This window comes from Lacerta agilis, chromosome 8 (genome assembly GCF_009819535.1).
Source record: "Lacerta agilis isolate rLacAgi1 chromosome 8, rLacAgi1.pri, whole genome shotgun sequence".
NCBI classification, from domain to species: domain Eukaryota; kingdom Metazoa; phylum Chordata; class Lepidosauria; order Squamata; family Lacertidae; genus Lacerta; species Lacerta agilis.
In genome coordinates this window covers 21,831,523-21,856,161 of record NC_046319.1, presented here as the reverse complement: position 1 = coordinate 21,856,161, position 24,639 = coordinate 21,831,523, and the positions used below count along the sequence as shown (strand labels likewise).

Genomic DNA, 24,639 nt, shown 5'->3' with positions numbered 1-24,639 from the left:
GGGCAAATTCTGCAGGCTGGCATTGCAAACTGAGCCACCCTGGAGAGTCTGCAGATTTCCCACTTTCCATCTCACACACACACACACACACACCTGGTTTTTTGGCAACACTTCAAGCAAAGGGACTTTAACGTGACCAATTAAAGCATTTTTGATTGGAAGGGATTGCACACGCTAAAGTTGCATTATTATTATTATTATTATTTTTGCACAAGCACAGCTGTCGGAGCAAGGGTACGTTCAGGCCTTCCCCACAAACCCCGGTCTTCGACCATGAGCCACAATCACAGCGATCACCAAACCGGCTGGGAGATGAAATGGTTCACAAGTCGAAAGTGCAAAGCCTGAGCTCAGGGCACGCCACGCAGTTACAAAGAGTTAAGAAACTCCCACCAGACAGACAAGACACGCCATTCACAGGAAAAAGACACGGAACTGGCCCACAGGGAAGTGGATGGGAGCGGAAGCCTCTGAGATGTTTGCCTGTGGTATTTACAGGTCAAGAAGAAACAAGAGAGGCGTTGTTTTCACAGCCCAAGGCCTGAATGACTTCAGATTCAACTGCAAATTCTTTTCAGCATTGGTCCAAACACAAACCACAACCTAGGGCTTCCAACTGACCGGGAAACCCCTAACTGGGCCTGCTCTTGCGCCTTCAACGGCTGCCTGAGCGGCAGAAAATGGGAATGTTTCACAGCAGGGAGGTAAGCCTCATCACCTGCAGATCAAGCGGCCGCTGAAGGCGCGACTCAAAAGGTGGGAACCGCACAACCGCCGGCAACCTTGCATTGTTCCCGGTTTCGCTGGAGGACTTTGCCAGGGCGGCTTTCACCGCCGACAAATGTCCCCCCCAGCAGCGCTCGGGCTGGCCCTGTCACTGCTTGAAGGCCGACTGCAGTTCTTTGAAGGCTGCTTTCCTCTGCTTCATCTCCTCCGCTTGCCGCCGCTTCTCTTCCTGCTCCGCCTTGATCTCCTCTTCGAAGCGGCTCGTGACATTCATGGCTTGCACCTGGAAGCAGAAAAACTGGACAGGTGAGATCAGAACGGTCCAAACGGGCAGCTCCTCTCACTACAAACACTTAGCGCCAGGAAGCGGAAGCAGCCGATGAGAAAGAGGAAGTATGAACCAAAGATCCCAGCAGTGCAACATCAGAAAAATGCCTGCAAACCGAGCCTGGCCATTGGTCCACCGACCTCAGTATTGTCAACACAGACCAACAGCAGTTACCCCATGAGTTTCCCTATGCATAAAAGAAAGGTAAAGAGACCCCTGACCATTAGGTCCAGTCGTGTCCGACTCTGGGGTTGCGGCGCTCATCTTGTGCTACTGGCCAAGGGAGCCGGCGTACAGCTTCCGGGTCATGTGGCCAGCATGACAAAGCCGCTTCTGGCGAACCAGAGCAGCACATGGAAACGCCGTTTACCTTCCCGCCAGAGCGGTACCTATTTATCTACTTGCACTTTGACGTGCTTTCAAACTGCTAGGTGGGCAGGAGTTGGGACTGAGCAACGGGAGCTCACCCCGTCGCGGGGATTCAAACCGCCGACCTTCTGATCAGCAAGCCCTAGGCTCTGTGGTTTAACCCACAGTGCCACCCACGTCCCTTCCCCATGCATACCTACCTAGAAATATCAGAGATTGAGCCTGGAGCCTTTTGACTGCAAAGCATGTATGTGCTCTACCACGGAGCTAAAGTCCTTTCTCTAAAAGCGAGGTAAGGTTGTAGTCCTCATGGTTTTGAACAGAGGGCTGGTTTTAACAGGAAATTGCCTTTTTCTGGTCTATCTAACTCCATACTTGCCAATACTAACTTGGACGTAGCTTGTCAGGGTTTCAGACAGGACTTTCTGTTTCACACACCTACCAAGGAATATCAGAGGCTGAGTTCTGGACTATTTGCATACAAAGCCCACCTTCTGCTACTGAGCTGCACCTCTTTTCCGTCTGAAGATGTCCATTCAGTGGATTCAATTGGGAAGGGCCAGTGTGGTGAGTGTCTGACTAGGGCTGGCTCCTGTTAGTAAACTAACAGGAAGAGAAGGTGGTCTGAGGACTTCCTTTGCTTATTATTATTATTATTGTTGTTGTTGTTGTTATTGTTGTTGTTGTTGTTGTTGTTTTAAGGTAAACTTGGGCATCTAGAAATGCTGTTTCTGACGCGCACTCCATAAATGGTGCTGGAATGGCACTCCCTGCCTGCATTATCAACCTCTGCTTCTAACCAAGCAAGTTTCTAGTCCCTCTTACCTGTGGAAAGCATATAGGGAGGATTCTGCCCAATCGCTCCTCAATAAGTCACCTTCTTCCCGCCTACCACTGCTCTAGCCAATGAGTGGCAAGGCAGCAGGACCGACTGACAAGCACTTGCCTCTGAGGGCTATTTTTTATGGTTTCAGGGAGGTTGGAGGCACCACGAAAGGCCTCTATGGGCACACAGGCACTCACTCCCTGCTTCCAACCCCTGCCTTGGGCTATGTGCAGACGCTGGTGTGATCCCAAGGGAACAGAGGACCCAGCCGCTCCTTACTTTGGCCTCGAAAAAGCTCTTGGCTCCCTTGACACCCTCCGTCGAAACGTCGATCTCTGACAGGCGGGCTAAGGCGTGCAGGCCGCTGTCTTCCTCCAACTCGCCTGCTGCAGCTTTGCGAAAGATCAGAAGAAACTGGAGCCGGGGGGTGGGGGGGAGAGAGAGACAGAAAACACAAACCTCCTGTGAATTTCATTCCTCCAGAATCCCGTGCGAATCCTGCTTGCAAAAGGGACAGAGTAATACAGCGCAATTGCACCGTAGGCGCGTTCAACTGTGCAACTGCAACCAGACAGTGTTGAAAGCTGGCAATAATCTTGCAAAATTAAAATGCATGAAAGTTGGAGAGCTTTTAAGCTTCCAGGCTTACTTACTAGGCTCTGGGATGTTCTCATGAGATCTTAAAAGCTCTCTGTCTTGCTTGGGGTGAGGGCAAGGGAGACTGAATTGGCTGCGGGAGTCAGGGGCGGAGGGAGTAATCTGTGCTCCCCTCCCTCCACTGTACAAAGCAGAACTGAACCAATATTTCTCAGAAGACATTTTATTTATAAAGAGCCTATGTACCCTGCTTTTCAGCCCCAAAAGGCTCCCAGAGCAGCTTACACACAACCAAAACACGACCATCGCTACCTGCAAAGCTTACAATTTAAAAAGAACACGGCGTGCAAAGGAAAACAGACAGGGAGGGAAGAGGAAAATCAAAACTCCCACACTGATTTCTTCGAACGGAGAGATGATGAGCAACCCTACTATATGCATATATATCTATAAACTTTTGTATTTTATTAGGATCATTATTATTTTTGTCACCGGAATTAAGATTGCCGGAAGAAATATCAACAACCTCAGATATGCTGATGACACAACCTTGATGGCAGAAAGTGAGGAGGAATTAAAGAACCTTTTAATGAGGGTGAAAGAGGAGAGCGCAAAATATGGTCTGAAGCTCAACATCAAAAAAACTAAGATCATGGCCACTGGTCCCATCACCTCCTGGCAAATAGAAGGGGAAGAAATGGAGGCAGTGAGAGATTTCACTTTCCTGGGTTCCATGATCACTGCAGATGGTGACAGCAGTCACGAAATTAGAAGACGCCTGCTTCTTGGGAGAAAAGCAATGACAAACCTAGACAGCATCTTGAAAAGCAAAGACATCACCTTGCCGACAAAGGTCCGTATAGTTAAGGCTATGGTTTTCCCAGTAGCGATGTATGGAAGTGAGAGCTGGACCATAAAGAAGGCTGATCACCGAAAAATTGATGCTTTTGAATTATGGTGCTGGAGGAGACTCTTGAGAGTCCCATGGACTGCAAGAAAATCAAACTTATCCATCCTTAAAGAAATCAGCCCTGAGTGCTCACAAGAAGGACAGATCCTGAAGTTGAGGCTCCAGTACTTTGGCCTCCTCATGAGAAGAGAAGACTTCCTAGAAAATATCTTGATGTTGGGAAAGATAGAGGGCACAAGGAGAAGGGGACGACAGAAGATGAGATGGTTGGACAGTGTTCTTGAAGCTACTAACATGAGTCTAACCAAACTGCGGGAGGCAGTGGAAGACAGGAGTGCCTGGCGTGCTCTGGTCCATGGGGTCACGAAGACGCGGACACGACTAAATGACTAAACAACAACAACAACAACAACAACAACAACAACAACAACAACAACAACATTGTTTTTGTTGTTGGGGGGAAGCTGAAGAATGGAGACAAAACAAGCATGTCTCCTTTAAATAATAAATGATTTCCCTGCCTATAAAGAGGATGGAGAATTTTGAGAGGCGGTTTGGATACAGCCCAAGCCCAAAGCAATTCAAGTGGCTGCTTTAGGGTAAAACCAGGGACCTATTTTACATCAGAGCCATGGAATCTTTCCCCCTACAATGTTTCCTCGCTGCAGATTTCTCCACCTCCACGAGAAGCTATTCGTGGCAGGGGGAGTGGCAGTATTATATATCCCATTGGTCCTCTCAGCCATGTAGGAAGGAATCAAAAGGAAACCTTTCTGAGCTGCATCGCTGCAAAGGCAGCTAGCTCTTTTTCAGGGCACTTGCCCCAGAGCTTTTGCTTCTTTTTTTTCAAAAGGAGAATTTTCCTGCCGTCCCCATTTGAGAAAGAGTTTGATTTTTCTGCCTTGGCTTTATTTTTATTTCTTGCTTCTGGGCAGAAAAGAAAGAACGAATTAAGAGTCTATTGCAGCAGTCCTACAGAACAGCATCCACTTCCATTTGGGGCAGTTCATTGTTGCACTTTGCTTTTTAGTATTTTTTTTTTAATACTCCTCCCATCCAAAGCGACTGGAGGCATCATTTTTGAATGGGGGGGCCCCCTCTTCTGTTGAATGGATGGCCATAATTCAAACCAGTGACCCAACTGGCAGAGTCCTTTTCCTGCCCCCAAATACAACTTTATCTCTAAATTATATGCATGAGTATTTTTTCCAATGATGTTTATCTATTCCAGAGGGCCGCATTCCTCTGTGGGCAGTCTTCCAGGGGCCAAAAGCTATGTTGGGTGGAGCCATAGATTACTGTATGGCAGGCTCCGTTCCAGAGCACACGGCCCCTGTGAGGTGGTCCATGAGGGAATGTGGCCCTCAGGTTCCCCATCCCTTATTGAAAGCGTTCTAAACCCTACTTTTTGAATCGGGTAGGCTCTCTTGCCATAACCATTACCTCCCGAAAGCTGAGTTTGCCGTCAAAGTCTTCGTCCACCTCCTTAATCATGTTTTTCAGCCCCAGGTGCGTTTGGGGAGCCCCGAGTTTCTCCATCATCAGCTTCAGTTCCATCAGGTCAATGAAACCGTCTTTTCCTGCATCGTACCTGCAAAAAAGAAGAAGGAATCTTGAATCTAACCAAAATGCCAACTACAGTTTGCAGGCACAAAATCCAGAATGGGCTTGCCTCTCTCCCAATAAGTTAAAAGCCCTCGTGTCAAAGTGTTTAGTCTTTTTTATATAATCTTTTTTATTAATTATTCCAAAAATAAAAAACACACAACAAAAAACAATACATAATCCAAATATTGAGATTACTCTGAATTTCCTGACTTCCCCCCATCCCTTCCATGGGTCCTTTTGATTCAATTTTCAACTGCTTATCAGTACTTCTCCAATTTTCCTTTCCCCCAGATCATCTATATGAACTGTTACATTACAAGTGTATTTAAAATCCTGCTAATGTTTTGACATGTTTACAATAATTTTGCATATACATAATAAACATTTCCCATTCTTTTTGGAATTTCTTGTCTTCCTGATTCCTGAGCTTCCTAGTTAATTTTGCTCGAAGAGTTTAGTCTTCTCCCCCTGAACCCACTAAAGAATCACCTGTTCAGTACTGTATTAAAAAAAAAAAAAAACCTTTGCACAACCTCTCTGCTCTTATCATACCCTCAGAGTTTCCATCCACCCGTCTTTAAGGTTATTGTTTGGGTTTATGTAGGCCTTTCCTTTCGCTGTACAGTTACAGATTAACTAATGACACAACAAGTTCCCTTCTTTACGATTCTCCACGCAATTTGCAAGTCAGGCGTGCTGCTTTTCCAAAGTTAATTGGTGGCAAATGAGAGTAACGAAGGCCACCTGATCAGTACGAGACGGCAGTTGCTTACGGCTCCAGGGCGGCCCAAGGCCTAAATGGCCGCCAATCCAAATTAGCAATTGAGTGGGGTAAGGCTAGTTAGCCTCTGGGCCCCCAACATGGCTTATCTTCAGGGAGAGATGCCCAAAGGCTGTTGAAATGTGAAAGGTTCTCTTATATGAGTGGGGCTGTGTGTTATGTTAACAAATTTTGGGATCCAATGGATTTTGAACTTGGCACCACACGAAAATATCTACATGGACCCCGGCTTGGGCTGAGCTTCCTGCGTTTGTGGGAGATTTGCTCCAGTTCGCATAGCACAAGTTCCTTTAGAAAGATGAAAAACGGAATTTAAGAATGGAAAAAATGAGAAACCAAGGAAGCTGAAACGGACATATCCTTCCCTCTTTAGTATGGACTACCCAGAGACCTCAAAATGGAAGTGGTGCTGGAAAAACCATGGGCCAAAAGCTAGGCTGGTCTTGGTGGCCTGTTTGATAATGCAACCCTGGTTAAAACTGGATTCCATCAGAAACAATAAATCAAGTCTGGGTGTTCCTGAGTGTTCCACTTTGGCCACACTTCTTACATAAGGACGTCAAGGAACAGTCCTTAGTCTTAACCAGTTTTGTTTTGTTTCGGCTTCCCAAACTCCAGATCAGAAACCAAAGAGAAAGCTTAGAGTCTTTTATCTAGGATTGTCATATGTCTGAATTTTCCCAGACATGTCTGGGATCCCAACGACGGGATAGGCATCCGAGGGGAATTTCAGGAAATTGGCAAAATGTCCGGGTTTTTGTAACTTTAGCAAAAATAGCTCAACTTCCCCCCCCAAAAAAGTTGGCCTGATTTTTTTACTTCTTGAAATATGGCAATCCTACTTTTATCAGAACTGCAAGGGTGTGATTCTCTTTGCATTCCGGTTCCAAGATAGTTCTTATCATGAAGTCTGCAGCCTTTTAAACCAGCCAAAGGGCAAATACATATGCAGATCAGAGCTGTGCCCTGTGAGTAAGGGCAGTGTGTCAGGGAGCATTCCTATGACAACCCCCTTTTGCTTCAGGACAGAGCAAAGGCACGTAGTCACATCAAACCTCTTGTATATTAACCCTCAAAGGTACGCAGTGCAACCTTGGGTAGCAGCCTCTGTGCAGCCAGCCGCACTTGATAACTGGAGAATCCTTCAAAACTCAGCTTCCCCAACAAAGCTGCTAGTCCTCATGGGTACAGATAGATGTCTGGGGAAGTGTCTGCAAAGGACGCCAACATTCCTAAAATGGAGCTAACCAGAAAGTGTGTGACAACATGTCCTTTGCACATGTCATAAATATTCAAACAATTTTTTAAAATGTTGCAGAATACACCTGCAAAAAACCATAACAACCCTTCTGTCCCCACCTATCTGGAGGTGCCCTTCTCAGCTGGGAAGAGAGGAGTGCAAGGGTATTTTGTTTAAAAAAATAATTTTATAAGTTGTGTGTCTTTGCTTCTCAATTTGTATTACGTTATTTTATGCACTGTGACTTGCTGTTATTTATTTATTTAATAATTTTTATTGCATGGCTTTAATTAACAAAACAAGATTACACGATAAGATTACAAACTTCCAGCCATTAATCAAATCATTTTCAAAAATAAATGTGATTACATACAAACGTATTTGGTTGTTTGTGTTTTGATTTCACTATTTTGCATATAATACAATCATTACAATAAATAAATAAGTAAATAAAAAGTAACAAAAGGAAAATAATGATAATAATGATAGTAATATTGATAATATTCTGTTTGTTCTTCCCCCACTTTACCTCTACTTCCTCCACATTGACTTCCTGTCAACTCCCTTTGCATCAACTTATGTTAACTTGAATGTTTACAACACAATAAAATATCTTGTACCTACTATCCAGTACATTCTAGGTAAAGTTATACCTTCACTTTCTTTTCACCTACTTATTCCCATTGCCTTTATTCCTCAAAAGCTGGCATGGAGACAAAGCTTTTGTTGTGTTTTAACACATATCTCCTGTAGACATCCCATTTTCCAATGAATTTTTGCTTTGAATTTCCTCTTATATTATTTGTAAGAAAAGCCATTTCGGCTGTTCTTTTTTTATGGATTACATTTTAGAAATTATTTGTTGTAATTGTTAGGAGTGAATTTATGTTTAATCATTATTTGCTGGTATTTAATTTTATTGTGCACTAGTATTCTAGTCTAATGGATTGTTGAATATTACTTTATTTGGTATGCTGCTTATTTTAAAGTTGTTTTTATTATGGCATTCTTCTATTGGGTCAGGTTGTTAAAAAGTGTGTGATCTATGTTGTTTCTTCAGCTTGTAAACCACCCTGTGTTTGGTAATATAGAGAGGCGGTTATACAAATTAAAGGTGAAATGAAACGAAACCTAATTGCAACTAAAACCAGTAGCTGCACTTTAAGTAGGAACGATCTGGGGGCTATGGCAGGTTGGGTCACCCTCCACTTGGCCTCAAGAGTCCCCTGGTACTGTTGCTCTGGGAACATCTGAAAACTCCAATATTCCAGATCTCATTTAAAAAAAAAAAAATCCCAACTCACTAATATTTGCACTGAGTGTGTTCCAAACCACTGGAGTTATTGCCAAACCGCTAAATGGACCCTGGAGGGTTTTTAGGCTCTCAATGGAGGTGGTTTCTTCGTACTTGAAAGGATGCATTCAATGCACCAAATTGATGCTTTGCAAACCTGCCCTGCTGCGGTCCGGCGGAGGTCGAGGCTAATGACATCCTTCGAAGGCTCCCTGACAATACAGATACTCTCAATACAGGCACAAAGCTTCCATCAAAAGATGACCGCCAGGAAACTACCAAACTCGCTCCCCGCAAGAGGTAGTGATGGCTGCCAACTTGGAGGGCATAAAAAAGAAAAGAAAAAAGGATTAGACAAATTCATGGAGGATATGGCTACCAGTGGCTACTAGCCATGATGGCTATGCTCTGCCTCCATGGTCAGAAGCATTATGCTTCTGAACAGCAGTTGATGGACGGGAGAGCGGTCGTGTGTTCAAATCCTGCTTGTGGGCTTCCCATTGGAGCACCTGGTTGGCCACCGTGAGAACAGGATGCTGGACTAGGTGGGCCTTTGGCCTGATCCAGCAGCAGGGCTCTTCTCACATTCCCTTGCATCCCTGACAAGGATCATAGAATCATAGAATTGTAGAGCTGGAATGGATCCTGGGGGTCATCCAGTCCAACCCCCTGCAATGCAGGAACAGGCCGCTGTCCCATATAGGGATCAAACCTACAATCTTGGCATTATCAGCACCTCACTCTAACAAACTGAGCACACATAAATATGTGATATTTATTATTAGGGCAGCATCCTCCGTGTGCAGGGCTTAGCCCAGGCCGCTTGCTGCGTTTGCAGCAGGCATGAAATTCGAACTCAGGACCTCCTGACTGACAGTTCCATCTCTTCTCCCACTTTTTTTTAAAAAAACCCCGATGTGATAGATATATAGACCTCATTTAAGCCCATTCTACCAGCCTTAACTTGCACACAGGATTTTTTTTGGTGCTTCTAAACAGGCAGAACGCTTCCGACATTATTCCGTTTGGTGACTAATTGAAAGCTGCCTTCCGACCAACCGCAAGAGATTAGAAGGAAGAGGCCCACTGATCTAAAGTAGCTCTTTGCTCCCGGTGCACGAGATTAATGCCCATGACGATTCTGCAAAGCTGATTAAAGCTAGATACATGTGTGGAAATTGCTCGTACCTGGCTCAGAGGTGGAAATTGGGTTTTTTCTTGGGATGCAAAGGAGAACGGCTGCATTGTTTTGAGTGCACCACTACTGAAATCATCATGTGCTGCAGCTGCTTTGCCCAGACTTCCATGGCGAGAATTTGAGGAGGAATTAAGGGAGTGCCAAAAGAGGTTCCACTGTACATGCAATTCCCCCACGCCCCTGGCCTTATTGGCGGAGGCTGGTGGAGTCTCAGTGGTGGGCGGGGCCCAAGGCAAAAGTGGGCGGAGCAACAAATGCAGATTTGACTTTGTAATGAAGGCTAGTTTCTACATACAGACACACCTCTCCATCCACTGCCAAGGCAAGTGAGAGGTTTTAGCAGAGGTCAAGCGAGTACATTGAAAGTCAGACACTCCAGGGCTGGATCTACGCTGATTGTAAAACGGACCACTCTTCTACAGAGCCCTCTTGTGGCACATTTTTATAATGCATTTTTAACATTACAACTGACCAGTGTAGATTTGCCCCAGGAGTGTGCAAAGTATAGCTAGGAGGAGCTGCAAGCGCTAGTTAAGCGATGCCCGGAGGGCTATGCTCCCTGCCCCCATTCCTGGGCCTGAGTTTCTCCACTCTTGATGTAGGCTACAGTGGTACCTCTGGTTAAGAACTTAATTCGTTCCGGAGGTCCGTTCTTAACCTGAAACCGTTCTTAACCTGAGGTACCACTTTAGCTAATGGGTCCTCCCGCTGCCGCCAGCGCACGATTTCTGTTCTCATCCTGAGGTAAAGTTCTTAACCCGAGGTACTACTTCCGGGTTAGCGGAGTCTGTAACCTGAAGTGTCTGTAACCCGAGGTGTTTGTAACCCGAGGTACCACTGTACTTGGAAGGAACCTCCATATCCAGTGGCAGTCTGCTGCTGAATATCAGCTTGGTTTCCAGACCTATTATCATATTGGCCGCCCTCCTCTCTACACCTTCCAGCTTGTCAATATCCTTCTTAAACTGGGGTGCCCAGAACTGGACACAGGACTCCAGGTGGGGTCTGTCCAGAGCAGATTACTTCCCTTGATCTGAACACCCTACTCCTGTTGTTGATGCAGCCCAGAATAGCATTCACTTTTTTTTTTTTTTTTTTTTGCTGCAGCATCACACAATCGACACATTAAGCTTGCGGTCTACTAACCTCCTAGATCAGTGTTTTTCAACCACTGTTCCGCGGCACACTAGTGTGCCGCGAGATGTTGCCTGGTGTGCCGTGGGAAAAATTGAAAAATTACTTTATATATAGTCAATATAGGCACAGAGTTAAATTTTTTAACATTTTCTAATGGTGGTGTGCCTCGTGATTTTTTTCATGAAACAAGTGTGCCTTTGCCCAAAAAAGGTTGAAAAACACTGTCCTAGATCAGTGGTTCCCAACCTTTTTTTGGCTATTCACGTGGAGGAAGCCTAAAAGGTCTAACATTCTCAAATTGCCCCCCTGTGGGGCATGTGCCCCATGTTGGGAACCACGGCCCTAGATCCTATTTTGCATGCACTGCTGTCAAGCCAGCTGTCTCCCATCCTATCTTTGTGTCCCTTGCCTAAGTACAGAGCCTTACGTCTGTCCCTATTGAAATTCATTTGGTCAGCTTTGGCCCAGTTCTCCCATCTGTTGCGGACATCTTGAACCCTGGTTCCATCTTCTGCAGCATTAGCATTACCCCTCCCAGTTTGGCGTCATCTGCAAAGGCAGGCAAAACTGTCGGAATAAAGCAACTTACTATGCAGGAGCATTTTGAGTAATTGTGGGCTCCAAAGACATGCCCAACCTTTCCGGGCAGCGGTGCAGCAAATTCGCCATAAAGCCACCCCCAGCTCTTGCATGCTTACCTTTGCAACACATAGCAGAGGCTGAGTCATTTCCGACACAAAGCCCCGCATCGAGGAGTCTGAGCAAATTGGCAAGCGGCCCGGCGTAGCCCGGCTCAACCCTATCAAACATCCTGCTCAGATCGGTGCGGCATTCAGAACAGACACAGGGCGGGGAAAGCAGATTTGGCAGACTTGCTCAAGAGATGCAGAAACTTGTGACTATTTCACACTTTTGTGTGTGTGTGTGTTTTCACACCCCCAATCTTATAGATTGGAGGGGTGGTGGTTTACTCATCCACAGTTACCAACCTACTGGTCTGACTAATTTGCAGAAAGGCAAGGAAGCTGTAAAAGCTTTATTGCTTAATGCAGAGTTCTTCCACAGGCTATGGCACAAATAAAGGAAACTTCTTGTTCCTACTCTGGGGATTGGTGGGGGGGGGGGGCAGCAGCAGGAAAGATTATTGCCTCCATGCAATGCTCTCTGGGCATCAGGCTGGCTAGTATTTTTTTTATATTAAGAATTTATAAGATTTTCCAATTAAAAAGCCAATTAAAAACAATACAATAGAATACAATACATGGTTAAACACTCCAAACTCCCCCCTCTCCCACCGAGGGGAGCAACAAATACAAAACCCCCCTCTCACAGAGGTAACAAAAATCATTTCACATTTAACCACATATTTTCCAAATCATAGCCTGGAGCTGACCCTCTTCCTAGGTCAGTTAGTTAAATTCCCATCATTGCTTCTTACAGTGACTTCCTCATCCCCCCCCCCCTTACTGATTTCCAAATTATCACATAATTCCAGATTTTTTTTAACTTTAACTCTAATTTAAAATCCATCTCATCATTTTTTCTATTTAACATTTCTCTACTTCCGTAGAGAAGTATTTTCTCTGTATTTTCTGTATTTTCTCTGTATTTTCTCATTGTCTTAACCAAAATCTGTATTTTCTCATTGTCTTAATCAAAATTTTCCATATTACTCGTACTCCTCCCTCCCTTGTGGTCCCAGAATTTATCTTTCAAAACCTTATCCATTATCGCATTAAGGCTGGCTAGTATTCACCTGCCCAGATTAAGATCGACAACTGAGCAGGAGATGTGAGATATGGTTAGGGTGACCCATCTTAAAACACAACTGCTATGAATCACCCCATGTTGTCGGCGCCTGAACAAATGAAGGCAGCTGAAAGCACCCTGAGTGAACTCAGATTGCCAAGCTGAGAGGTGTGGGTATCTCCCCCAACCTCCAGAGGCTGTTGGACTCCACTTCCCATCAGCCTCAGCCAACATGACCAACGGACGGGGATGATGGGAGTTGAAACCCACCACAGGTGGGGACCTCTTTTCAAACCAAGGGCTGCAAAAAGCATTATCAGAGTTCAAGGACAAATCACATTAAGGAGTGCGAGTGGGGAGGGGATGTGGCCGGAGTAGGTTTCTGAGGGCCGGGTGGAGGGGCTTAGGGGGTCACATTGGGTCCCTGGGCCTGAGGATCCCCCCCTACCCATGTTCTACTGGTATATGTTAGTTCACACATGCAAGCATTCTTCCCTCGACTAACTTGCAACGAACCAAACCAGTTGAAAAGGACTGCATTTGGGACAAGACAAAGCCTATGTCCTGGCAAGACATTGCAATCTCCACCCCCACCCCCCGATCTTTCTCCGCTAAAAAAGAAAGTATGAAATATTCTCTCAAGTGTTCAGCTAAAATCAGACTGCATGTGACATACTGCATTACTAAATCAATTACGGAGCCAAGTTGGACGGCAGCCACAGGGAGAGTTTCAGCCGTAGGGGGTGCCTGGAAACATCTTTATGTCGGGTGGAAAAACCCCCCGCTCCGATAGCCTCCTGCGTCAGCCCGGCTGAATTATTTGCAAGGTCCAGCCACCGTGCATCTCTGCGGAGCCTGCACAAGATTTGTTTCCTGTGAATTGCGCTCCTTAGGATGACAGAAGGGCATCACTGCAGGTTTACGGTCTATTAAATCTATGTGCGGACAGATTCAGGTGCTTTGAAAAATCAGAACAATTATCATCTCAGGTCTGCTCTGGGTAGGCAGAGGGAAGTCCCACTGAGCTATATGAGAGGGGAAAGTCCTAAAGCGCCCTGTGGCACCTCAAAAGACTCACAAATGCATTATGTCAGAATATATTTGTGATGCCATCGTTTTCTTCCTCCATCTATATCTATATTTCGAAAAGTTATTTGTCCATCTGTTGTCTATGCATTCAGACTCAAGATATCAGCACCAAATTTGGCGTGATGGTTCCGATCAAAGAGAAGATTTGCATTCATGTTTGGATACAACTGGACGCCATTTTGAATCAAGATGGCAGATAGAAACTTATAAAACTGCATTGGTTTTAACCAAATTTGGGCAGGATTGCACATAATAGTTTACAGTGGTACCTCGGGTTAAGAACTTAATTCGTTCTGGAGGTCCGTTCTTAACCTGAAATTGTTCTTAACCTGAGGTACCACTTTAGCTAATGGGGCCTCCCACTGCCGCCGCGCGATTTCCGTTCTCATCCTGAAGCAAAGTTCTTAACCCAAGGTACTATTTCTGGGTTAGCGGAGTCTGTAACCTGAAGCATCTGTAACCACTGTACTCAATAGCATTAGAAGGAAAACATTGGTTTTCTTTCCATTTTGAAACTAAAACATTTTTTCCAGTTTATATATCTTAGTAGTTTTTGGTTTCTTAGAATTCCCAAGCAATGCCAGCTACTGTCTGTTAGTCTACTATATTACACACTGGAAAATCACCTGTCTGTTTGCTATGCACTGGGATATCCCTTAAGATATTGTAACCATTTCCCCCCCAGTTCCTGGGACTGAAAAGGAGGATTTCACCTATTTTTGGACACAATTGGATGCTATTTTGAATCAAGGTGGCGAACTGAACCTTTCAAAACTACACTGATATTATCCGCTGATTTCAAAGGTTTGCTGATTTTGTTTGTTTGTTTCTTAGAACTCCCAAACAATGCTGCGTACTAGAGTGCATAATAATCTGCAGCAGACCCAGATCCAATTCTGCCTCCATGTCCACTCTGGCAACACTGTCACAGGACCTAATAATGTCATCCACAACACCAGGGGTTAATTCCCCAGCTCATCTTCCAATGTGCTATCGCTTGCATTCTACATAGGACAAACAGGACCAGCTCTACAACAGGCATTGGGAACCAGTGGCTGTCTGGATGTTGCTGGACTCCAACTCCCATCAGGCCCAACCAGCACAGCCAATGGTCAGGGGTGATGGGAGCTGGAGGCCACAAATCTGACATCAAACGGCAATATCCAAGAAACTCAGTGGCAAAACATTCCAACCTCCCAGGAATTCTGAAACTAAAGATGGCTGCAGACTAAAGCAGGACAACTTCAAAGGGAGAGTGGAGTGTGAAACCAGTGAATTGCAATAAATCAGGCGGTTCTATGCTATCACTGAGTCAGGAGGGTGGATTTTTATCACATCACTTGTGTTTGTTGGCTAACCAATGCTGGCCTTTTTTTTAATGAATGGCCTGAATGTTTACTTTTCTGCATTTCATTTCCCTTCTGACTTGATTTTACCTTGAAGTAAATCTTCCCCAAGGAATGCGGGTGGCGCTTTGGGTTAAACCACAGAGCCTAGGGCTTGCCGATCAGAAGGTCGGCGGTTCGAATCCCCGCAACGGGATGAGCTCCCGTTGTTGTTGTTGTTCAGTCGTTCAGTCATGTCCGACTCTTCGTGACCCCATGGACCAGAGCACGCCAGGAACGCCTATCCTTCACTGCCTCTCGCAGTTTGGCCAAACTCATGTTAGTAGCTTCGAGAACACTGTCCAACCATCTCATCCTCTGTCGCCCCCTTCTCCTTGTGCCCTCCATCTTTCCCAACATCAGGGTCTTTTCTAGGGATTCCTCTCTTCTCATGAGGTGGCCAAAGTACTGGAGCCTCAACTTCAGGATCTGTCCTTCTAGTGAGTACTCAGGGCTGATTTCTTTGAGAATGGATAGGTTTGATCTTCTTGCAGTCCAAGGGACTCTCAAGAGTCTCCTCCAGCACCATAATTCAAAAGCTCCCGTTGCTCGGTCCCAGCTCCTGCCCACCTAGCAGTTCGAAAGCACGTCAAAGTGCAAGTAGATAAATAGGTACCACTCCAGCGGGAAGGTAAATGGTGTTTCCGTGCGCTACTCTGGTTCGCCAGAAGCGGCTTAGTCATGCTGGCTACATGACCCGGAAGCTGTACGCCAGCTCCCTTGGCCAGTAAAGCGAGATGAGCGCTACAACCGTAGAGTCGTCCACGACTGGACCAAAAGGTCAGGGGTCCCTTTACCTTTACCTTTACCTCTTCCCCAGTCATTTACATATGTACAACCCCCACTTCCACAATCAGACATACTCATGTATGTCTATACTATACAACAATATTGTAAGGCTGTCATCGCGCTGCAGTGTGTGTGGCTGCCGATAGACAGCCACAGCGAAATGACAGAACAGCAGGCAAGCAAGCAAGCAAGCAAGCAAGTAGTCCAGGCAAGCTGTTTCAAGGAGGGTGAGAGAGTGTTTCAGAGAAGGTCTCACCAAACCGCTCTCTGACGCGCCCCTCTTTCTCTGTTAAACAATGCTATTAAAAGGAGTTGGGGATCGGGGTGAGCTATGAGGGGATGGGCAAGTTGTGAAGAAACGAGTGTGGGGGAAGAAAAGTTGGCAAAGGTGTAGGTGGTTTTGGCGAGGAGAGTAAGCAAGCAAAGCAGTCCCTAGTGTGTGAGAGAGAGAGCACAAACACCTGCCACAAAGCATAGTACTTCAACGATCTGTAGTCCACGAAATCTTATGCCATAATAAATCTGCCAGTCTTTAAGGTGCCACAAAAACACTTCGTTGCCTTTTCCTCTAGATGATAGTTTCTTTCTGGCTTTGTCAAACTAAGCAATGATAAGTGACGGCAAGTGAGAGCGGAATACTTAAGAGATCTCACAGGGAGAAGGTTGCTGTTTTGAAAGTGTCTGAGCAGGAAAAGCAACTACAACCAGGGGGAGGACCTCCAGGTATGGAAGGCGGCATGGGAAATACTGCAAACTGGCCACAGCCAGAAAAACAGCAACTCAGTGTTAATAACAGTAAAGGAACAGGACGCAATAAGAGGAACGCGAAAATGCATATTACGGGAACGAAGAGACAGGAAGCCAAGAAACTTGATAGTTACGTCTTGTGGTGTCAGATGCAGAGGGAAAGCGGTTTCAGGTTTGTCACACCATTGTCCATAAAACAGCAAATTTTGTGTCCTGTGGATTTGGTTTAATAAGGCATGCTGTGTGTGGTGAGCTTGTGGCCCTCTAAACTTTTTTTTTTAATCCTCATGAAAATTCTTCAGCATTTTAGTGCAAATATCTCTTAAGGAACACAACTTTGTATAATTTTAACTTATGTGCACATATTTGCAAGCAATTCCCCCAATAAATTGCGTTTTTGTATGTTATTCTCACAAGTATATTTATTTTAGGCACATTCTCTCTCCCCCCCTCCCACCCCATATATGAAAAACATACAAAACATTGGTTGAAGGGTGGTTTCTTTCTATTTCAGAAAGTGTGAATTAGATAAAGTTTGGCTTTAAATGTGAACTGAATTGACTTTCTCTCCCCCCCATCTGCTCCAGATGTTGCTGAACTTCAACACCAATAATAATAATAATAATAATAATAATAATAATAATTATTATTTATTTATTTATACCCCAGCCACTCTGGGTGGCTTCCAACAGAGCATTAAAATCTATTAAACATTAAAAGCTTCCCTAAACAGGGCTGCCTTCAGATGTCTTCTAAAAGTCTGATAGTTGTTTTTCTCTTTGACATCTGGTGGGAGGGCGTTCCACAGGGCGGGTGCCACTACCAAGAAGGCCCTCTGCCTGGTTCCCTGTAACTTGGCTTCTCGCAGCGAGGGAACCTCCAGAAGGCCCTCGGCACTGGACCTCAGTGTCCGGGCAGAACGATGGGGGTGGGGACGCTCCTTCAGGTATACTGGACCGAGGCCGTTTAAGGCTTTAAAGGTCAGCACCAACACTTTGAATTGTGCTCGGAAACGTAATCCCTAGCCACTGGCTATACTTGTGGGGCAGATGGGAGTTATAGTTCAACAAAATCTGGAGGAGTATAGTATCATAGAATTGTAGAGTTGGAAAGAAATTGTCATCTGGTTCAACCACCATGGGTTCCCTACACCTGGTTCAAGAATAGCCAGCAGGATCAGCCTGACCCCATGTTTATCTGCCTTCCTGGCTGCCCTAGTAAACTGTAGCTAAGATGTACAGAATCCGACAATTTGGGATTTCACTAAAGTGGTTTTTTTTTCTTATTCCACTCTTCAATTCCATTTACCACACTTTGACATTAGTTTGTGATTTATTTTTTAAAAAAAAGAGCACCAGAAAAATCCACTAGCATTTTATTGCCCGTTCCTCCTAAAGCACACATTTCTGTGTGCAATTTTGGCTTATATACACATTTTCCCAAGCAATTTTCGCTAATGTGTTTATTTTCATTATGATTTGCCTTGCCATGCACACTTCCCCCTAACAGACGCATCTTTGTACTCCTGCCTTTGATGTGAGAATCGCACGGCAAAACTGGGAGACATGAGGATTTTAAGAGGCGGCTGGCTGTGTTTTGGTCCGCAGACTGTTTCGGGATGTGGAAACGAGGTAGATTCGCATTGAAGTGCAAACCTACACCATAGATGATTCCACTTGAGTTGTCCCTTGTAAGGAAGCGTAATGGAGCCCTGTAATCGTTTTACATCAAGTGTATTGTTACTACTGAAGCCTTGCAGGCGCCATGCGGAGTCCCACTGCCCGTCTGTTTCTTGCTGAGATCCTTCTCAAAGCATATCCATGGTTTCTCTCTCTCCCTGTTAATGATCCTAAACTTGATGTGGGGAATTGATGGACCTCCAGATGTTGGGGACCCCCCCCCAACTCCCATCAGCCTAGCCTGGACATTTCTACCTACAAACATTCGCACACATCACTCTTATCCAATGTGTCCCAAGTTCTTTAGGACCCTGGACCATCCATTTCTGGGCACCACAATTTAAGAAGGATATTGACAAGCTGGAACGTGTGCAGATGAGGGCAACCAAGATGATCAAGGGCCTGGAAACCAAGCCTGATGAGGAACGGTTGAGGCAGTTGGGTACGCATAGCCTGGATAAGAGGAGACTGAGAGGAGATATGATAGCCATCTTCCAATATCTAAAGGCCTGTCACATGAGAGGTGGAACAAGCTAGTTTTCTCCTGCTCCAGACGGTAGGATCCAAACCAACAGATTCAAGTGACAGGAAAGGATATTTTGTCTAAACATCAGGAAGAACTTTCTGACAACAAGAGCTGTTTCACAGAGGCGTGGACTCCCTCGGGAGGTTGTGGACTCTCCTTCCTTGGAGGTTTTTAAGCTGAGGTTGGATGGCCATCTGTCATGGATTCTTTAGTTGAGATACCTGCATTGCAGGGGGTTGGATGAGATGATCCCTCCCAACGCTACAATTCCGTGATTCTATGATCCCTGGACTAACTGATCATCATTTGCTGCAGCATTTGGGTTATTCACACAACTAACTTTCTCAGAACGTTCCTGTTCAGCTAATATTTGATTGTTCCCTCTTAGCACAGGGTTGCAAAAGATAGGTGACACAGTTGCTGCTACGCTGCTGTGCTACATCTGTGCATGCTCCTCTCTGTTCTGCAGCACTTTCACAGCACGGGGTGAATAAACTAGGGCAAGACTGACCCAGCTTCCTGGGTACATCAGCCTGCAACTTCCTCTCTCTTTTCCTGGCCAGCCTCTCATCTGCAATTGCACTCTCAACCCTGCACTGCAGCCAAGGATGCATTTCAAACAAGGAAGGCAACTTTAGAGGGAGTGGTTCAAGTGCTCTGCCTCTGGGACACCCCCAGCACTCCAGGCCGCTTTATATTTCCCTTGCTAAGGACAGATGCTGCCTCTTTTGGCTTGACACCAGCAACAGACACAGGTAGAGAAATTTAGCAGCAAGAGATTCTGAACCAATGCAGGCTCCAGTGTGATACCAGATTTCAGATGCTGAAAACGTTGGATTTCAAAAGAGAAATACAGTACTAAACACAGTTCACCTGCCTGCTGTCTCTCTGCAGCTTCTGCAATTTAAACCAGCAAGGTCATCTCCCACAGCATTATTCTACTTTCCCCAGCTGGAGCAGTCATTTATAAGTTAAACTGCAGCCTCCTTGGGGCAGGGGACCTCTCTTGCCCTATGAAGAAAGACTAAAACACTTGGGAGAGTTATAGTTTAATAACAACACTGAGGCTCAAACTAGACATGGCACTAAACATCCCATTTAAACACCCATAAAATAATAATTACAGAAATAGCAATAGCAGCAGCAGCAAGTAACTGGAGGGGGGCACTCCTGATTTTCAGCATGGAAGGGGAGGGATTTGCACCAGGAAGGCAGCAGTGGAGAAAAAGGTTAAAGCTTCTCTCTTCACATGTCAGAGAGAGTCAACGTGGTACCCCTGCAGATGTTGTAGACTACAACTCCCATAATTCCTGAGCACTAGCTATGCTGCTGTGGCTTTGGGGATCGTCATCCACAACTGTTCTTCCTGCTGCAACCACGCAATCAAACTAATAAACCTGTAATTAAATATAGTTTCCTGTATTTTTCCATGCTGGGAAACAAGGGTTACCCACTTAGGAACAAGCCAAGGCATTAAGCCAATTTCAAACCGTAGTTTTATATCCTGGCTTATTCTGAAACTGCTAACTATAATTTCCTGGTTTGGGTGAAACAGGAACCGATATGGAATTAAAGAGACTTCCTGGTCTGATTGCACATGCCAGAGAGGAAGTGGAGAAATGGACTGTGTGTGGCAGTGAAACTTGTTCTATCTCAGCTTCTGAAGCTGATGAACTAATAATAATAATGATGATGATGATGATGATGATGATGATTTGCGCCTTGCCCATAGCCACTCTGGGCAGATTCCATCAAAGTATAAAAACACAGTAGGACATCAAACATTAAAATTTTCCCTATACAGGTCCGTCTTTTTCTTAAACTCATATAGTTGTTTCATCATGAAATGCTTAGCCATTTGACCAAGTCCAATCTTAGCTCATTCTAGCCCAGAGAAGAGTCTGCAGTGACCACTTCCTATTCCTTGGAACGTTAAGCTGTTTCACTGCAAACCAGCATGAGTGGCTTTGAGTTTAGAGGTTGAGGGTTTTTTGGTGGAGAGGTGAAGGATGAGGCCAGGGATCTAAAGCAAAACACATTTCATAGCCTATTGTAAGAACACACTGCAGATCAGCCGTAAAGGTTGTGCAAGGCACAAGGGCTTGAGTGCGCTTGTGACTGCATTGCACAAGGACAGAAAAGGACAATTTGTGATCGAGTTGCCTTAGGGCTTGTGCCTTCATAGGCAGCTTAGAGCCCTTCAGACAGGGGTAGCCAATGCCGTTCCCTACAGATGTTATGGACTAAAATTCTCATCCCTGGCTGCTGGCTGGGACTGAAGGGAGATGCAACATCTGGATGGCAACACATTGGCTACTCCTGCCTTAAGCCAAGGTCTTATTTTGTGCCATTTGTTAAGAGCAACCTTGCTGAAACAGGTCAAGGTAGGTCCATCTACTTCCAACAATTATCAGATGGAGATCTATGGCAAGAAGACAACAGCTGTCACAACTTGTTCACCCCCAAAATCTGGGTCTGCTGCACCTAATAAGGGAGCTTTGTTGAGCTTTCACACCTAACAGCCATTGGCAGACCTATGTGACTTATTCTCCTGGAACATTTCCCAACTTTGGGTCCCCAGATGTTGGGTTTGTTTATTTATTTGACAAATGTATAAATAGCCCTTGAAACAGTGCACAAGAAGATAACAATGAAGCAGAATACAAGAAAGTACACAATCTAAAAAACAAAACCATCTCCACAATTACTGTTCCTCTATGATTATCATTCTATCTGACTAACTATGCTATTTATTATAATTATATACTACTTACTGCCCAGCTAAAAACATAAAAACCTATCACACAACCTTGTTAAGATTCAGGATAATTAAAAACACGCAATCAAAGAATCCCATTATTACGACATTAAAATCTATATGACCACAATGTAAACCATTTCTACACATGTTCAATCTGTAGCTGAACCACAGCTTGCATCACCTTTTACTATTGGCCATAGTCCAGATGTTGGACTATTGGCTGATGCAGTCAAACGTCTGGGGACCCAAGGTTGGGGCTACCAAGTTACTAAAGAATTTAGCACATGACCTGCACAAATGGAAACTGTGCAGAGAGCCCAAGGGGATCTCCATTTTCATCAGACACGCAGGCAACTCATCTGGATCAAAAAAGCACAGCAGTCCTTTGAGGGCATAACCCTGGGATTCTTGCACATTGCACCCAAAGACTAGCCCAGAATGGGGCTGTGGCAGAAGAAAAGAACAGGGAGCTGGGAAAGGTACGGCGGCCCTTGCTGTGTCGCTTTGCCTCTTGCAACCCAGCTCTTCCGGAGAGGAAATCCCTTTACAGACAGAGAGGTCACGTCTGCCGGGAAAATAGGAGCAAGATGTCTCTGGTTTTACGTTTGCATCATCATAGGCTTATCTCTCTGGGGCTGCCCAGGTCGCATAGACGTACAGTCTCCCCCCTTGGGACTGATTTTGTGGGCATCACTCATCACTAAGCAGGAAGTGTTCCTGTCTGGAAATGCGTTTACATGGGGAAGAGGATCGCAGCCCAGCAACAGAGGTTCTCTGCTTTGAAGGCAGGTCTCAGGTGCATCTCCAGGTAAGGTGCATCTGCCAGTCACTGCGGACAATCCTGAGCTCAATGGACCCATGGGCTGACTTTGCCCAAGTGTTCCTCTCTTCTACACAGAGAGCCTTTGCGGGGGGGGTCACCTTTACCTTGCCCTCCTGGCCTCTAACTTCAGGTGTGTGGCAGAAAGGTATGGTTCCTCAGTGGTGAGCAAAGAGCACTCTGTACATGCCTGTCTGCTCCATCTCCATCTCTCCCCCTCCCCACACACATGCCTTTCAGGAAACTGAGACAGTTCATTCCCACATGCAACTACATCCTCCTAATGTTAGTGTGTGTGTGTGTGTGTGTGTGTCTGGATTTTCTTTCTTTGCAGAGAGAGAGAGAGAGAGAGAGAGAGAGAAAATATCATTTTATTTTTCTGATCTGCACATTGCACAAAACAGTTCCAGGTTTGCAGCGCTGCAGAAAACCGGAAAGATTTAAGGCAGCCCATTTTCACCCAGCCAGCTCTGCCCCACCCCTCCCTGGATTTCCCAGCGACTGGCTGGCATGGCTCAGAATACTAATGACTCCCCTCTTCTGTCAAAAGGGAGCAGAATTTAGTGGTGGTGACGTGGTGATGGGAAAGGGGGAGGAGCAATAAGGTTTGCAGACAGGTAAGGAAAACAAGGGAAAATCCCCTCTCTGTTCCCCACCCACCCCACAATCCGGCTGCAGTCTCGGCAGGTTCCATTCATACATGAAAACTGGGCGGTGCAAATGTACCCATGTTCATGAGTGTACAAGGGGAGTGCACACAGAAGGGAGGGGGGATTTAGATTTTCTGCATCTGGCATCCAAATGTCTTAGCCCTGGCACCTTGGTGAAGGTGGGGGGGAGAGAAAGAAGAGGGCACTTGAGAGAAATGGTGGCACCCCCCCCCAATCTCCTTCTTTGCCCCCAGACCAGGACTTGAATTACAAGTGGTTGTTGTGGGGTTGTTTTTTTTTAATGAAGTTCTAGAGAAGGCATAGAGGGGAGACATCAGTGGGCCAAAACCATTTTGGGGGGTGGGTGGGAAGAGAAGAGAAGAGAAGAGAAGAGAAGGGGAATCATTGGGGATTTCTTTAGCTGTCACTCAACCTCTCCCCACCCCCAGAATCCAAGCACTGCCCCAGACTTCAAACTTGCAGATGCAGTGCTGTAACAAAAAACCCCATTTCTCTAGAAGTGGGGTTCTCCGCAACCTCTCGGTATAACCTTAAAAATACCTCTGAAATGCTGATGTCGTACAAAGAAGGGCAGATCTCAAATTATGGGAGAAAAGGTGTGTCTATGTGGGAGTTTATAGACCCCGACTTTAACCCCCAATTTTAACCATATCCTATCTCCTCCCTGCATAAAATGTAAGGAAGCCCCAGGCCTTCCATCCAATCAAACTGGTTTTCTCCTCCGGCAATCAGAAATACCAAAGCAGACCAGCAGCCCCTGGAACGTACGAAACAGAAAGGCTCCTGAGCTAGTACAGAGCGCATTTCTGTAGGGAGAGAGGGAAAAGGCTGCCCGGGTCAGAGCAAGGGGTGGGGCGGGTGCAGGAAGATAAATTTCCCCATCGCAGCGTTTCCAGATTCCGGGAGGGGGAAAGGAAAGGAAAGCAAGAAGGCACTCTGCTCATGCTCAAGAGGCCTCTTTGCCACTCACTGTCGAAAGAGCCGCTCCATGTCCTTGATCTGCCTCCGGGAGAACTCGCGGAACTCGGTGTAGGGACTGAAGACGCGGTGCTGGGCGCCGCCACCGGGGGAGAGCTGCGCGGGGTCGTTGAGCTCGGTGCGTCGCTGCAACTTGGCGCTCAGCTCGCCGTCGGCGCCGCTGTCCAAGGCCGGCGGCTCGGGCTCCGGCTCGGGCTCCGGGTGGTGCTCGGGCGGCTGCGGCTGCTGCTCGGCTTCGCCATTGTGCTCCTCGACTTGCAAGCGGCGGCTCAGCTTGTCGGCCAGCTCGTCGGTGGCCATCGCGGACGAGAGGCGAGCGGGAGACAAGCTGATCCGGCCCGAGCGCGCCTCCTCCCGCTCGCTCGCTCGCCGCCGGCTCCGCCCCGGACCCGCTGACTGGGCGCGCCGCGGCGCGGATGGGCGGCCGCCGG

At 46.1% G+C, this 24,639-nt stretch overlaps 1 protein-coding gene across 1 annotated transcript; it reads right to left on the bottom strand.

The window, feature by feature from the left end:
* Positions 1 to 203: 203 nt before the first annotated feature.
* EFHD2 (EF-hand domain family member D2) lies at positions 204 to 24,578 on the bottom strand. The gene is made up of 4 exons (XM_033156496.1): positions 24,201 to 24,578; positions 5,200 to 5,347; positions 2,529 to 2,663; positions 204 to 1,009 (listed from the first exon to the last, which is right to left on the bottom strand). The coding sequence occupies exons 1-4, from the start codon at positions 24,506 to 24,508 to the stop codon at positions 875 to 877; spliced, it is 726 nt and encodes a 241-aa protein (XP_033012387.1). The 5' UTR covers positions 24,509 to 24,578; the 3' UTR covers positions 204 to 874.
* Positions 24,579 to 24,639: the final 61 nt, after the last annotated feature.